General features: G+C 58.8%; 1 protein-coding gene across 2 annotated transcripts; it reads left to right on the top strand.

Moving 5' to 3' along the window:
- The first annotated feature begins 6 nt into the window (after positions 1 to 6).
- ZBTB22 (zinc finger and BTB domain containing 22) lies at positions 7 to 6,024 on the top strand. 2 transcript variants are annotated; one of them, XM_084841286.1, is made up of 2 exons: positions 7 to 772; positions 2,467 to 6,022. In XM_084841286.1, exon 2 carries the CDS (start codon positions 2,492 to 2,494, stop codon positions 4,073 to 4,075), a length of 1,584 nt encoding a protein of 527 aa, XP_084697412.1. In that variant the 5' UTR covers positions 7 to 772; positions 2,467 to 2,491; the 3' UTR covers positions 4,076 to 6,022. The 2 variants fall into 2 exon arrangements, with proteins under 2 accessions (XP_084697412.1, XP_084697411.1); XM_084841285.1 differs by lacking the exon at positions 7 to 772 and adding an exon at positions 786 to 1,764 and having other exon boundaries at positions 2,467 to 6,024.
- The last annotated feature ends 9,036 nt before the right edge of the window (positions 6,025 to 15,060 follow it).

The following is a 15,060-nucleotide window of genomic DNA, read 5'->3' as shown; positions in this document are numbered from 1 at the left end:
GGGGCGGGGCGCGGGGGGGCTCGGCACCATTCCCCGGCCTTCTGTTGAGGCATTTGCCTGTGAAGCAGCGAGACCCGGAAGGGCTTCCGGGCGCTGTTTTGGGGCCTGCTTCTGCAGCAGTCCTGGTCCCTTCCTACACGACCTGCGAGCGAGGAGATGGAGTTGCAGTCCGTGGCACCTGGAGGGCGCGGGGGGGCCGATTTCTTCTCGGGGGGGGGGCGGCGGCAGCCCCGCCCCGCCCCCCTTGGGCCTTGGGGGTAGCCGGCTCAGACCCCTCTTGCCACGGGGGGCCTGGGGCGCCGCTGCTTGCGCTTCCGCGGCCCTGCGCCCGCCGCCGCGCATGAGCCCGAGCGCGGCCAGCCCGAGCAGGCCCCCGGGGCCGCGGCGGCGCCCGTCGCGGCCGGGCGGGCGGGCGCGAGGCGGGAGCGCCGCCCGCCAGGGCCGCCTCGGGCGGGCCGCCGCGCCTTCAAGGGGCGGGCGCGGGAGGCGGGGCGGGCGCATGCGCGGCGCGGCGCGCGGCCCGGCCGCCCCTTTCTCCCCGGGGGCCGGCGCGCAGCGGCAGGCTGGTCGGAGGGCCGAAAGCCGGGCCTTAAAGGCGAGGCGGCCCAGCGCCGGCAGGGGAGGCGGGCGGAGCGAGGGGAGGCCGCGCCTGCGCCTTTAAAGCCCGGCCGAGGCGGCGGCGGCCCAGCCCAGCGCGGGTCAGCAGCGCGCGGAGGCCGCGGCCGGGAGAGCGAGCGGGCGAGCGGGGAGGCCGCAGCCGGAGCGCCCCTGGGTGAGCGGGCGAGGGCTGGCCCCGGGCCTGCCCCGCTGGGCGTCGCGGGGCGGGGGTCTGTGCGCCTGCCCCCCGCGGCAGCCTCCTGCCGGGGTGCTTCTGCGCGCGTGCAGAGCGCCGGCCGGCCGGCCGGCGGAGGGGCGGGGCTCCCCTTCCTGCCCGGGGGCTCCCCTTCTCTCTGTCCCCGCTGGAGTGCCAGAGGGGCCGGGGCGCCCCTGGGCATACGCAGAGTGCCCCGCTCCGCTCTGGAGCAAATGCGGAAGCGGCCCCAGGGCTCCCTCCCTTGGCCCCCGCAGCCTGCGTGGCCCGCGGGGAGGGATGACGGGGCTGCAGCCCCAACGACGTCTGGAGGCCGTCCCTGCCCGTGCTGGTTTGGTCCAGAGGCCGGCGGGGGCGGGGCAGCTGATTGGCTGCTGTGGGTTTGGGGGCCTGGAGATTGGAGCTTCCGCCCCGTCAATTAACCAGATGCAGGGGGGGGGGCAGATAAGGGAAGGAGGCCCTCCGTCCCTTGCTTCCGTGGGCTTTGAGCTGTCCTCTGTCGGAGGCAGGGTGCGGGGCGGGGTGGAGCTTTGCTCTGGCCCTGCTGGGCTCTTTGGCTGAGCTCATGTAAAGGGACTCGGATTCCAGTCCCCCCCAAACCCTGGTGACCCAGAGGGAAGCCCGCCCCCCCGCACCGATGCTGGAGGAGGCCAGGTTGGGCGAGGCTGGTCTAGATCCACGCGTGTCCTCGTGGCTGTCTTGCTCTCTCCCTGGCTGCTGGGCCAATTCCCAAAGCAGTTAGCAATAGTAAAAGTGAGCCGAGTGGGCCACAGAAGCTGCCCACCTCCCAATGGGGCCCTGCGCTCTGCGTTGGGGTCAGGATGGGGCCCGCCAAAGCCACCCGCCAAAAGTTCTGGACCCAGACAGAAGGACTGTGGGCACCAGGCCGCCCTCCCTCCCTCCCTCCGCTTTGCTGCTTCCCAGGCCGAGCCCGTTGCTGGCTTTGTCATGAGGTGGGGGGCAATCCTTCCTCCAGGTTATCTTAAATATTGCGGGGGGGGGGGAGTGATTTTGTCTGTCCCCTCCCCATACCCTTAGATTGGGAACTTTCTCCCTTTTCCCAGGGGGAGGGGGGGCACGTTACTCTGTTGCATCAAAAACAAGAGTCTTGCAACACAGCCTCAAAGCAGCCTTGCTCAACATCCTGCCTCTGGATGTGTTGGACTACAGCTCCCAGCATCCCCCAGAGCTTTAGCTATTGGGCAGTATAGAAACATATGTAGTTCTTTTTTATTTATTACGTCTTGCGCCCCTTTAAAGTAGCCTTGCCCAACCGCACCTGGGGCCCTGCACATGGGTTGGACTATACCACCCGGCATCCTCCATGTTCTTGTGGTGGGTGGGGCTGAAATGCCCCAAATGCTGGCCGCGTCTTGTAGCTTAGAGCTCTTCCTCCCAGCCTTTGGGAGAGAGGCATTTCAGGGGGGCAGGGGGACACAACTGTGTAAAAGCTGGGAAGTGCCTGTGGACCTGGGAACGGGACGTGATGATTTGGGGAACCCTCAGGAGGGGCGCAGAGTTTCTGTCCACCCCTGGTGGGAGCGCTGGTGAATCCGCCCTGGGGGACACGCAGAGTGCCAGCAGACAGGCTGGTAGCCCTGTAACTGGGCGTGCTTTGTGAACCCTTTCCCTTTCTCTCTCCCTTTTTCTGGCAGGAGCGAGGGCCGGCCCCTCGGCGCCATGGACCCCTCTGGCCTGGCCATTGTCCACGTGGACTTCCCCGAGGTGACCAGTGCCCTGCTGGAGAACCTGAACCAGCAACGTGTGGAGGGCAAGCTGTGCGACATCTCCATCCACGTGCAGGGCCGGGTCTTCCGGGCCCACCGGGCGGTGCTGGCCGCCTCCTCGCCCTACTTCCACGACCAGGTGCTGCTCAAGAACATGACCTCCATCGTGCTGCCCAGCGTCATGGACCCCGTGGCCTTCGAGACGGTGCTGGGCTCGGCCTACACGGGCAAGCTCAGCATGGCTGCCGACGAGATCGTCAACTACCTGACGGTGGGCAGCGTCCTGCAGATGTGGCACATCGTGGATCGCTGCACCGAGCTGCTGAAGGAGCGCCGGGGAGCCCTGCTGGGGCTGCCGCCCGCCGCTGCCCCCTCCTCCTCCGCCCGGGCCCACTCCAGCCGCACCAGCGACAACCAGTCGCCCAGCAGCAGCAACTACTTCAGCCCCCGCGACACAGGCGAGGGCCCTGAGCAGGGCAAGTACACCCCCCGCGGGGCGCTGGCGGCTGAGGGCGCGGAGGACCGGGACGAGGAGGCAGTCTTCCAGGCCGAGAAGGGCCCCTCCCGCTGCCCGGACCCCTTTGCCGGGGGCAGCAAGTTCATCCTGGAGACGGACGACGACGCCAGCGACAGCGGGGAGCCGGCCAGCAGCGAGGCCCGCCGGCCCGCCTACGTGCGGCCCAGCATCATGCCCCAGAAGCAGTGGGTCTTGGTCAAGAAGGAGCGTGCGCAAGAGGACCTGGTGCTGACCTGCGAGGAGGACGAGGACCCTGTGGAGGCGGGCGGGGCGGGGGGCGGGGCAGCGCCCGAGGCCGCCCTCAGCATCATCGACGTCCGCACCCTGCGCAGCCCTGGCGGTGGCAAGCTGGAGGAGCAAGTCAACTTCTGCGAGTCCTCAGAGGGCTTCTCCGCGCCCTATGAGGGCCTGGAGGAGGCCTCGCCGCTGGCCGGCCCCTTCCCGCCGCGTGCGCTGCTGCCCCTGGACATGCAGGGCAACCAGGTCGTGCTCTTCCCCCCGCAGGCGCCTGTGGAGCACGGGGCGGTGCAGCTGGCGGGCAGTGCGGGCGACGGCAGCAAGATCTTCATGTGCCACTGCGGCAAGGCCTTCTCCCACAAGAGCATGCGCGACCGGCACGTCAACATGCACCTCAACCTGCGCCCCTTCGACTGCCCCGTCTGCAACAAGAAGTTCAAGATGAAGCACCACCTGACGGAGCACATGAAGACCCACACGGGCCTCAAGCCCTACGAGTGCGACGTCTGCGCCAAGAAGTTCATGTGGCGCGACAGCTTCATGCGCCACAAGGGCCACTGCGAGCGGCGCCACCGCCTCAGCGGGGAGGGGGCGGCGGGCGGCCTCTCAGGGACCCCGGCGGCGGCCTCGGGGGGCGTCAAGAAGGAGGCGTCGCCTTCCCGGATCAGCGGGGACGCTGAGTGGGGCGGGGGGCTGTGTGGGGAGCAGCAGGAGGCCAAGAGGGACCTTTCCAAACCGCACTGGCCCCGGGGGGCCGTCCACCACGCCCCGCCCCTCGCCTGATTGCGGGGGGCCTCACCTGCCCCTGCCCTTGAACGCGCCTCGAGGGGGGCAGTGTGGCCGGGCGGCTGGATGGGGCCAAGGAACTTGCCCTCTCCTCCGGGCAGGGGTCAGTCTTGGAGGTGTGGTGCCTCCTCCTGTCGGGCACTGGGCTGAATGCCGGAGACTTGTCGGACAGAGGGACACCTGAGTGACATGTCTTCCCCCCTGGTTTGGGGGCTCAAGCTTCAGCAGGCTCTGGACATTTGCACCAGCCCTGCCCACCCCAGCTGGAATGTCCCTGTTCTTAGTTGATGTCTCTATGTGCGTGGGGTGGGGGGCAGGAGAGAGAACTGTCTCACCTCCGAGGGTCCTGAACCCTAAATCCCCCGCCCCCTGTGCTGTCTAGTTAGGGGTGTCACGGAGGCCCCATCCCTCCACCAGCGTCTGTCTGTCCTGTGGGTGTGTCGAGGGGAGGGGCAGTGGCGCAGTGGCGGAAGAGGCCCCACTTTGCAGGCCGAAGGTCCTGGGGTCCATCCTGGTGGGGCTGGGAAAGACCCTATGGGAGGAGCCCCTGGGGGGCCAGAGGAGCGGGGCGGGCCTGAGCGGGCCTCTGCTCCTGGGCATGTATCTGTGGCATGGAGATGGGACCTGCAGGGGCCAGGACTGCCTGGGGGTGGGGGCTCACAGTCCAGCGGGCGGGCGGGGGCATCCCCCTCTGGAGCCGTCTTGCCCTCCCCGCTTCCTTCCCTCCTTCTGAAATGGTGCTCTCCCCCCTGCCAGCCAGTCCCACTGGGGATGTGGAATGGTAGCCCACACCCACCCTTTCAGTGGTTCCCAGGGGCGCTGCTAAGCCTGGCACGATGCCCCCCCCCCCTTCCCAGAGCCCTGAGTCTCCCTTGGTGCCAAGGGCCGGTTTTTCTTTCGCAGCTTAATTATCTGGCAGGGGGCAATTTGGGGGGGAGGAAAGGGTCAACTCCCCTTCCCTGCATGGTGCAAGCCCCCCCAAATCTCCCCCCACATAGCAATTAAGCATAGAGGGAAAACATATTTCGGCTTGAGGTGATCTGGGGCAGCGGGCCCACAAACGAGACTTTCTTTGAGATGATTTGGGTGAGGGGCCCTGCGGCATTTAAGCAAGGCCTCGCCGTTCCCTCCAAACGTGCATGTATAGGGCGGCATCCCGCTGTCTCATCCCAGGCAGGGGACATTGCACTGGCAGGAAGCAGGAGATGATTCCAAGCAAGCCACGTTTGTGCGAATGGTTGTGTGTGATGCTTGTGCGACAGCTTGCCCAGCCAACTGCGCAACTCCTTGTACAGCCAGTTGCCGTGCATAATGGGCGCCTGCTTGTGCAAGGGGGAATGCCACAGAGCCCCACTTGCGCTGTTTGCGGTTTTGGGGATGACCCTGTCGGAGGCTCTGCCCGAACAGAAGCAGCAGGTGTGCGTCATATGGGTCAGGCCCCGAACCTGTAACCAGGAACGCCCCTGGTGGCTCCCCTAGGTAGAGGCTGCAATCCCAGACACTGGGGGGCGGGGGGGCGCTTTCCTGGGCATCCACAAGAATTCAGCAGCCCCTGTTTGTCAGCGCCCCCCCCCATCTTGGCTGGGCCCCGTTTGTTTTGGGATTTTTGTAACTTAATTTGGTTTGGGCCTTTTAAAAAAACAAATATTCTCTATAAATATTTATTGATCTGTTTGAGCCCCCCACTGCTTGTATCTTTGTCTGTGTCTCTCCCCCCATCCCCAACTCCCCGGAACAGCGGAGGGGAGCAGGGGCAGGTTTTCTCCAGGTCACCAAACTCCCCCTTACACAGGCGGGCATTCCTGGCCCTGTGTCGGGGGGTCATAATCTGCCCCCCTCTGGGCGTGTGGGGCGGGGATGACAAAATGCCTTTGACCTGGCTGCTGCTTGACGGGGAGACAGGCGCAGAAGCGTCTCCCCCGGAGAAGCGGGCGGGGAGGTTCGGGTTGTCCTGCGGATCGAGGCCAGGGGCGTGGGGAGGCTGGGGGGAGGGGTGTCTCTGGCCAGGGAGCGATTGGCTGGGGGGGCGGCCTCCGCCCGCCCACAGCCCCCCACTGCTGCGTCCAGAAGCCGCTGCTCTGGGGGGGCGGAGGGGAGAGGCAAGGGGGCTGCGGGGGGACAAGCGCTCTCCCCCCGCCCCAGGTGAATTTGCCCCCCGGAGCGAGTCTGGCGAGAGGACGCCGAGCGAGCGAGAGCCCTGCGGCGGGCTTAGCTCGGCCCGCGCTCGCCCCCCCGGACCTGCCGGCCGAGCGCCCCGCCCCGCCGTTCTCTCCGAGCCCCGCGGGACGGCCTCGGGCCCCGCCCGCCGGGGACCGGGCGGCGCCGCCGCTCTCCGGGGCGGCCGCGCGCGGCTTCCGCCGGGCCCTGGGGCGGGCCGCCGCCGCCTCCGCGCCGCGGGCCTGCGGCTCCGAGCACCCCGCTCGCGGCGGGCGGCGCTCCTCGCGGGGCCGTTTGCCGGGCGGAGCGCGCGCCGGGGGCAGGCGCTGGCCCCGGCGCAGCCCGCCCGCGCTGGCGCGCCCTGGCCCGCGCACGGGGCGCCGGCGGCGTTGCGCGCGGCGCCGGGCAGGAGCCCCACGGCGCGGCCGGCGCGCGAGCGGCGCCTCCGGGCGCCGAGCCGCGAGCTTGCGCGGCGGAGGCAGAGCGGAGCCGCGTCTCCCCGCCCGCGCTGCGCCCCTGGGCGCGCGGGACCCACGGGCGCCCGGCCCCGGGAGTGGGCGGCCCCCCGTCCGTCGCCACGAGCTTCCGGCGCCATCCACGGCCGGCCCGGCGCGTGAGGGGGGAGGGCGCCGCACGGGCGTCCGGGGCGCGCGCAGAATGCCTGCCTGGGCCTCGCCCGAGGCGGGCCCGGCTCTAGGCAGCCCCTCCCGGCTGGCTGCTGGATGAGGCCAGCGGGGGCGGCGCTGCCTTCTCGCCTCGGCATCCTGTTTCCAGCGCGGTCAGCCAGACGGAGCTGCCCGTGAACTTGGGGGTTCATCTCGGCGCCCTTCTTTTCCCGGCCCCGTCCTTGCACACGCGCGCTCACCCAGGGGCGTCGGCGCCTGGCACGTGGCGTATCCAGGGGAAGCAGCGGGAGGGGGGAGGGCATCACTCCCCGCCAAAATTATTTTCCGCTACCCGTTTCCCGCCCCGCCCCCGGAGGCACCTGCCCCATATCTTTATTAATCGCAGCAAATGAATTGCAAGATGACAACCAGGGCGGATTAAATTCGGAGTTTAATTCGAAAAGATTTCAAAGCCTGCAGGTGGCTTTGAGTCAAATCGGTCCCCCATCCCAGCTGAGCAAGGGGGAGCCAATGATGCGGGAGGGGGGACGCCTCCTTCCAGCCAGCAACACCCCCTCCCCACATAAAGTTTGGCCAGCGGCCCCAGGGGGAGGAAAAGCCCCCCTGCCCTCCAGAACGGATGATCCCACCGCTTGCGTTTGCCATTTTTAAGCCGCTTTTCAGCAACCCCGCCCCCTCCCTGCCAGTAACACAATATAAGGAAAATAAACCTGCCCATACGAACAGCGGACAAAACAGCCCGGGGGGGGGGGGGGGGCTGCGAATAGATCAGACGGCAGATCTTACACCACAGCCTCCCCCAGGCCGGGCCCTCCAGATGTGTTGTACCACAACTCCCACAATCCCCAGGCAGCAGTTTATGTAGTAGTTGGCATGGGGGATTGTGGGAGCTGTAGTCCCACACACCTGGAGGGCCCGGCCTGGGGGAGGCTGCTGTAACAGGAGCTCCTGGGGCGGATGCAGCAGCGGCTTCTCCTTTGCTGGTGTTTCAGCAGAGACCGGATCCGGCTGGGACACTGAGGCTGCACATCCTGCACTGAGCAGGGTGCTGGTCTGGATGACCTCCGGGGCCCTGTCCAACCCTATGGTTCTAAGACCCCAAAGCAGCATACGGTAAAACAATTTAGAAGCATACAGTGGTGACAACCCCTCCCTCCCTGGGTGTGGCTGGGGGAGGCCCTTGGCGTTGCTTCGGTGCCCACACGCGCACACCTTGCTCCGCTCCTGTGACTTTCCCCCCTCCCTCTTGTCTTGCACCCCAAAGAGGTCCACGTCCCCATGACCAGCCCACTGCTGACCTGGGTCAGGGGTGATCCAGAGAGCCAGGGGTTCGAGGTCTACTCCTTGCTGCCAGAGGCATTTGGGGGGGATCCCCCACCACCACAGAAGACATGGTGAGTGGGACCCCTCAATGACACCCCTGCATGGAGATCCTTCCCTGCCACCCCAAACCTGTTTCAGTGCAGTTTGCCAAAATTGATAACCCCCACTCACCTCCTCGTGCCTAGAGAATCTCCCCCACCAACACACACCAGTCTCTGGGCTCCAGGGCTGCGGCTGATCCCCCCTCTCCAAAACCACACACCCATATGCCCCTCATCCACCCAGGGTGCTCCTTTCTGCCCCACCCAGGAGGCTGTTGAGAGACCCTACAGCAGGGGAGTGGAACCTAAGGCCTCGGGACCACATCTGGGTTCGTGCAGCCCCCCCCCCCGGTTAAACGCCCCTCCTCGTAAGGCTGCCAGGAAGCACTTGAAGCTGAAAGAGGCCAGCTTTTTGGTCCTTTGGCCCCACCCCCCACTGGGCTTCACCCTCAAAGTTGGCCTAAAAATAATTTCAAGTTAAATAAATAGAACCCCTTCATGGATCACTGCCTTGTTGTGGTGAAGGGGCTTGCGTAACTCAGTGAAGCCATAAGCTGTGCCGTGCAGGGCCACCCAAGACGGACAGGTCATGGCGGAGAGTTCTGACAAAATGTGGTCCACTGGAGAAGGAAATGGCAGCCCACTCCAGTATTCCTGCCAAGAAAACCCCATGGAACGTATCACAAGGCTAAAAGAGATGACGCCGGAAGATGAGCCCCTCAGGTCGGATGGTGTCCAATATACTACTGGGGAAGAACAGAGGGTGCCTGCAGCACCGTTGGGTGTGGCACCTTGTTGCGCAAGGGACAGGGGCGGGGGGGTAGATCTCCCAGCGGCCTGGCATTCGGAGCCCCCTTCCCTGTAGCTCATGCTGCCCCTCACACACACACCGGCCTCTCCTTTCCACCTTCTAGCCCCATGGAGTTACTCAACTCGCGCAACGAAGCCTCGCACTTGGTGCAAGGAGACCTGGGCTGCAGTCCTCGCCCCCCCCCCCCCCCGGTATATTTCCAGAGTGTTTTGTGGGTGAAGAGCTACCACGCTGCCCTTCCTGCTTGCTGACAACCGGGCCTGAGGGGCCCAGTCCATTCACCCCCCTCTCCTCTCACCCCAGTTGGCTGATGTGTTGCCCCTAGACTCGTGGAGAGAGGCTCTGTGCCTTTCCTGGTTTGCAAGGCAGGCTCTCAGTGGCTTCACCGGCTGAATGTCTGCCTGTCATGCAACCCCAGCCTATTGTAGAGTGTAAGCTCTTTGCGGGCAGAGGCCTGAGTAACTCTGTAAGACCTACATGGACAGTGCTGAAAAAAGGAACACACTAATAAATCATTAACTTCTGTTCATTTGAGCAGGATTTGGAAAAACCAAGGAGCTTAGGGGCAGCTCAAAGAGGACGAGCCCTGCTGGTTCTGGCAAAAGCCTTTGTGGGCTTCAGCCCAAGGTTGGAGGTGTTGCCTCTGCTCCCAGGCTGCAAACATCCCGCAGTGGGCTGGAGCCCAAACAAGCCTCTGCCATGATCACAGGGTTGCCTTCCTCTTGGTGGGCTTGCTGTGACAGACTGAGAGCGCATCGCGGACCCCTTGAGGACCAAACTGCAATTTCTCACCACTTCCACATTTGGCAGAATTCCAAGGTTTGAATCTGACTTTTTGACCGTTAGCAACATTTTTTTCATGCTTTGCTCTTGAAATCCAGCCTCGAGGGATGCTTTTAAATGCATCACCACTTAACTCTTAAGCTTGCTGCTGTTGCATTTTAAGGCAATGGTGGTACATCTCAGCTTGCCAAAAACACGCAGCATTTACGCCTGGTATCCTCGGTCCTGCCACCGTCCACAGTATAAGTAATAAATTTTAAAGAGATCTTTGAGAAGTTCCTCCTCCCTGCAAGAATTGTATTCCATTCTGACATTGCGAAAGCAGAGGCTGTGTTACCCAGAGCTGGGGCTAATTCTCAAGAATCCAGAATCACAACAGTGTTTTTTGCTGTTTTAAATATCAAGAGGCTAGTCCACTCAAAGCAGGTCTGGTGACTTGGGGGGAGGCTCTGCATGGAACAGTCACCCCTTCCACACCTTTAGACATAACACGTGCTTCTCTCAATTGGAGCAATTTCTGCTTAAGGCTCTGCTGAACTCCAGCTCTCCCTTACCAAGATTTCACTGAGTGAAGTTAAGGAAATATCCAAGGCAGATTAGGTTGAATGGTCAGAGATTTATTAAAGCACATCACAGCTGTGGGAGAGACAGACAAAACTGTGTCTCTCCAAAAACAAGAGACAAGAAAACAGGATGTATTTATACAAACTGAAAGTTGGAGAACAAAGAAAACATACTACTCATGCTCAGAAACAACAGTCTTATCAGCACAGCGGCCTTATCATAGAATCATAGAATAGTAGGGTTGGAAGGGGCCTACAAGGCCATCGAGTCCAACCCCCTGCTCAAGGCAGGAATCCAAGTCAGAGCATCCCCGACAGGTGGCTGTCCAGCCTCGTCTTGAAGGCCTCCAGTGTGGGAGAGCCCACCACCTCCCCAGGGAATGGGTTCCATTGTCGTATTGCTCTAACGGTCAGGACGTTTTTCCTGATGTTCAGCTGGAATCAGGCTTCCTGTAACTTGAGCCCATTATTCTGTGTCCTGCACTCTGGGATGATCAAGAAGAGATCCTGGCCTTCCTCTCTGTGACAACCTTTCAAGTACTTGAAGAGCACTATCATATCTCCTCTCAGTCTTCTCTTCTCAAGGCTAAACCTGCCCAGTTCTTTCAGTCTCTCTTCATAGGGCTTTGTTTCCAGTCCCCTGATCATCTTTGTTGCCCTCCTCTGAACCCTCTCCAGTTTGTCTGCATCCTTCTTAAAGTGTGGTGCCCAGAACTGGACAAAGTACTCCAGATGAGGCCTAACCAGTACTGCGTAGAGGGGAACTAGTACTTCCCAGGATTTGGAAGCTATGCTTCTATTAATGCAGCCCAAAAGAGTATTTGCCTTTTTCGCAGCCACATCACATTGTTGGCTCATCTTCAGCTTGTGATCGACAACAATGCCAAGATCCTTCTCGCTTGTAGTGTGGTTGAGCCACGTATCCCCCATCTTGTAAGTGTGCATTTGGTTTCTTTTTCCTAGGTGCAGAACTTGGCATTTATCCCTATTCAATGTCATTCTGTTGTTTTCCGCCCAGCGCTCCAGTCTATCCAGGTCACTTTGAATTTTGTTTCTGTCTTCCAAAGTATTAGCTATCCCGCCCAATTTTGTGTCATCTGCAAATTGGATCAGCATTCCCTGCACCTCCTCCTCCAAGTCATTAATAAAAATGTTGAAGAGCACTGGGCCCAGGACTGAGCCCTGCGGTACCCCACTCGTTACCTCTCCCCAGCTTGAGAAGGTCCCATTGATAAGCACTCTTTGAGTCCGATTCTGTAGCCAACTGTGGATCCACATGATCGTTGTTTCATCTAGCCCACTTTGAGCTAGTTTGCTCATCAGGAGATCATGGGGTACTTTGTCGAAAGCTTTGCTGAAGTCGAGGTATATGATGTCTAGAGCATTCCCACGGTCCACAAGGGAGGTGACTTGATCAAAACATGAGATCAGATTTGTCTGGCAGGACTTGTTTTTGACAAATCCATGTTGGCTTCGAGTAATCACGGCATTGTTGTCAAGGTGCTTCCAGATGGATTGCTTGATCATCTGCTCCAGAATTTTCCCAGGGATTGATGTCAGACTGACTGGTCTGTAGTTCCCAGGTTCCTCCTTTTTACCCTTTTTGAAGAGAGGGACAACGTTAGCCCTCCTCCAGTCATCTGGCACTTCCCCCGTCCTCCATGATTTCTCAAAGAGAACAGACAGCGGTTCTGAGAGTTCTTCTGCCAGTTCCTTTATTACTCTAGGATGCAGTTCACCTGGCCCTGGAGATTTGAACTAATTCAAAGGAATTAGGTGTTCCTTGAACATATGCCTATCAATCTCAAGCTGCAATCCTGCCCCTTCATGTACTGTACTTCGCCTTTGCCATGGGGGTCATAGACCTTCTTTTGGGAGAAGACTGAGCCAAAGTAGGAATTCAGCACCTCTGCCTTTTCTTTGTCATCTGTTATCGTTTTGCCATCCTTATTTAATAGCTGAACCACCATTTCTTTCGTCTGCCTTTTACTATGCACGTAGCTGAAGAAAGCCTTTTTGTTGTTTTTAGCCTCCCCCGCTAACCTCAGCTCGTTCTCAGCTTTAGCCTTCCTGGCGCCATCCCTGCAATTCTGTGCGACCTGCCTGTACTCTTCCTTTGTTGCTTGGCCTTCTTTCCACTTCCTATATGTGTCCTTTTTGGTTTTCAGGTCATCCCTAAGCTTTTTGTGATGCCACATTGGCTTCTTCTGTTGTCTTCCACCTTTTCTTCTTGCTGGAATTGTTTGTGATTGTGCCTTGAGAATTTCCTTTTTTAAAAGCTCCCACCCATCTTGGACTCCTTTTCTCGTTAGCGTTGCTTGCCATGGGACCTTCCTGATCATTGTTCTGAGTTTATTAAAATCAGCTTTCCTAAAAACTAGAGTATGCGTTTGACTACACTCAGCTTTTGCTTCCCTTAGAACCAAGAACTCAAGTACAACATGGTCGCTTTCCCCCAGAGTTCCTGTAACTGCCACTTTATCCACTAAGTCATGTCTGTTGGTTAGGATCAAGTCAAGGATAGCCGATCCTCTAGTTCCTTCCTCTACTTTCTGTAGGAGGAAGTTATCCGCCACACAAGTCAGGAATTTCCTGGAGGGGCCATGTTTTGCAGAATTTGTCTCCCAACAAATATCGGGGAAATTGAAGTCCCCCATTACTACTACATCATGCTTCCTTAAAACATTGGCTATTTGCTTTTCAAAAGTTTCATCCTTGTCTTCTCCTTGATTGGGTGGCCGGTAGTAGACTCTGACCACCAGGTTCCTTTTATGCTTTGCTCCATTTATTTCAACCCACCAAGAGTCATCCCACCAAGTCTCAGTTATACCTATCAGGTCATAATTTCCCTCTTGTATTAAGAGTTCAAGTTCGTTCTGTTTGTTTCCCATACTCTGGGCATTAGTATATAGACATCGAAGACCATGTGCTTCATAGTCTGGCTTTCTTCCTGCATGTGTCTGAAGACTATTATTGGGCGCTATCAGAGCTGTTCCCTCCGTTGCAGTGCATGCGCCTATGTCCATTGTTACCCCCAATATTACATCTCCCTTCCCCGTAGGATTCAGTTTAAAGCCCTCCTGATGAAGTTAATTTATTTATTTATTCATTTCATTTCTATACCGCCCAATACCCGAAGCTCTCTGGGCGGTTCACAAAAATTAAATCCAAGCAACACACAATAAAACAATTTAAAATATACAGAATATTAAAACCACAATATAACAATGTTCTTCATGCTGTGGCCAAACACATTCTTCCCAGCCTTTGTGAGGTGCAACCCGTCCCTAGCCAACAGCCCATCTTCCAGGAAGTTCTTGAGTTTCCTTCCCAAAGCTTCAAAGTCTGACGTGATTTCTTCGTAGCTCCGCTTGGCGGTATCATTTGTTCCCACATGGATGAGAAGAAAGGGATACCTGTCAGTGGGCTTTATGAGTGCAGGCAACCTTTCAGTCACGTCTCTAATCTATCCTCCCGGGAGACAACCTACCTGGCGAGTCCACGGGTCTTCGAGACATACTTGGGTCTTGATCCCACGCAACAAGGAGTCTCCCACTACTACCACTCTTTTCTTCTTCTTGTAGGCCTGGGTTTCATCGCCTCTGTTTGACTGACCTTCAGCCTCTTGCTCACTCTCATGCAGGTTCCCCTGTGATTCTTCCTCTGCAGGCTGTCCTCCAGCCTCATCCGCAAGTACCTGGAATCGGTTCCACAGCTCCACTGCTTCGACAGTCTGCTCCAGTCCACTTACTTTTTCTTCCAGCAGCGTGATCAACTTGAACTTCTTGCAGGTGTAGGCCATGTTGTTCTCCGGCAAGAAAACAAACATTGCACACACCTTGCAGGTCACCACCACTGGAGAGTCTTGTCCTTCCATAGCCTCTTTTCCCTTTTTGTGTCTAGCTTTGTGATTGTTCTAGACTAGCCTGTGCCTGCTCCTCTACTCAGTAGAGGTTAAAAGCAGAGTCCCACTGGTGTGTCCCACTGGGACTCTCCTCAAAAAGGAGACATTCAGATCTTTCCTGTATAGTTCTTCTGTGTATTCTTTCCACCTCTTCTTAATCTCATCTGCATCTGTTAGGTCCCTGCCTTCTTTGTCCTTTATCATGCCCGTCTTTGCACAAAACGTTCCCTTGAGATCTCCAATTTTCTTGAAGAGATCTCTAGTCTTTCCCATTCTGTTGTTTTCCTCGATTTCCTTGCATTGTTCATTTAAGAAGGCCTTCTTGTCTCTCCTTGCTATTCTCCGGAACTCTGCATTCAGTTGGGTATATCTTCCCCTTTCTCCCTTGCTTTTCGCTTCCCTTCTTTCCTCAGCTAATTGTAAAGCCTCATCAGACAGCCACTTTGCTTTCTTGCATTTCTTTTTCTTTGGGATGGATTTTGTTGCTGCCTCCTGAACAATGTTACGGACCTCTGTCCATAGTTCCTCAGGCACTCTGTCTATCAGGTCTAATCCCTGAAATCTATTTGTCACCTCCACTATATATTCATCAGGGATATGATTTAGGTCATACCTGAATGATTTAGTGGTTTTCCCTACGTTCTTCAATTTAAGCCGAAATTTTGCAATAAGCAGCTCATGATCTGAGCCACAGTCAGCTCCAGGTCTTGTTTTTACTGACTGTATGGAGCTTCTCCATCTTTGGCTGCAAAGGACATAATCCATCTGATTTCG

This window comes from Heloderma suspectum, chromosome 2 (genome assembly GCF_057233095.1).
Source record: "Heloderma suspectum isolate Gila_16-S chromosome 2, 16-S_ref, whole genome shotgun sequence".
NCBI lineage: Eukaryota > Metazoa > Chordata > Lepidosauria > Squamata > Helodermatidae > Heloderma > Heloderma suspectum.
This window is presented reverse-complemented; position numbering and strand designations above follow the sequence as displayed.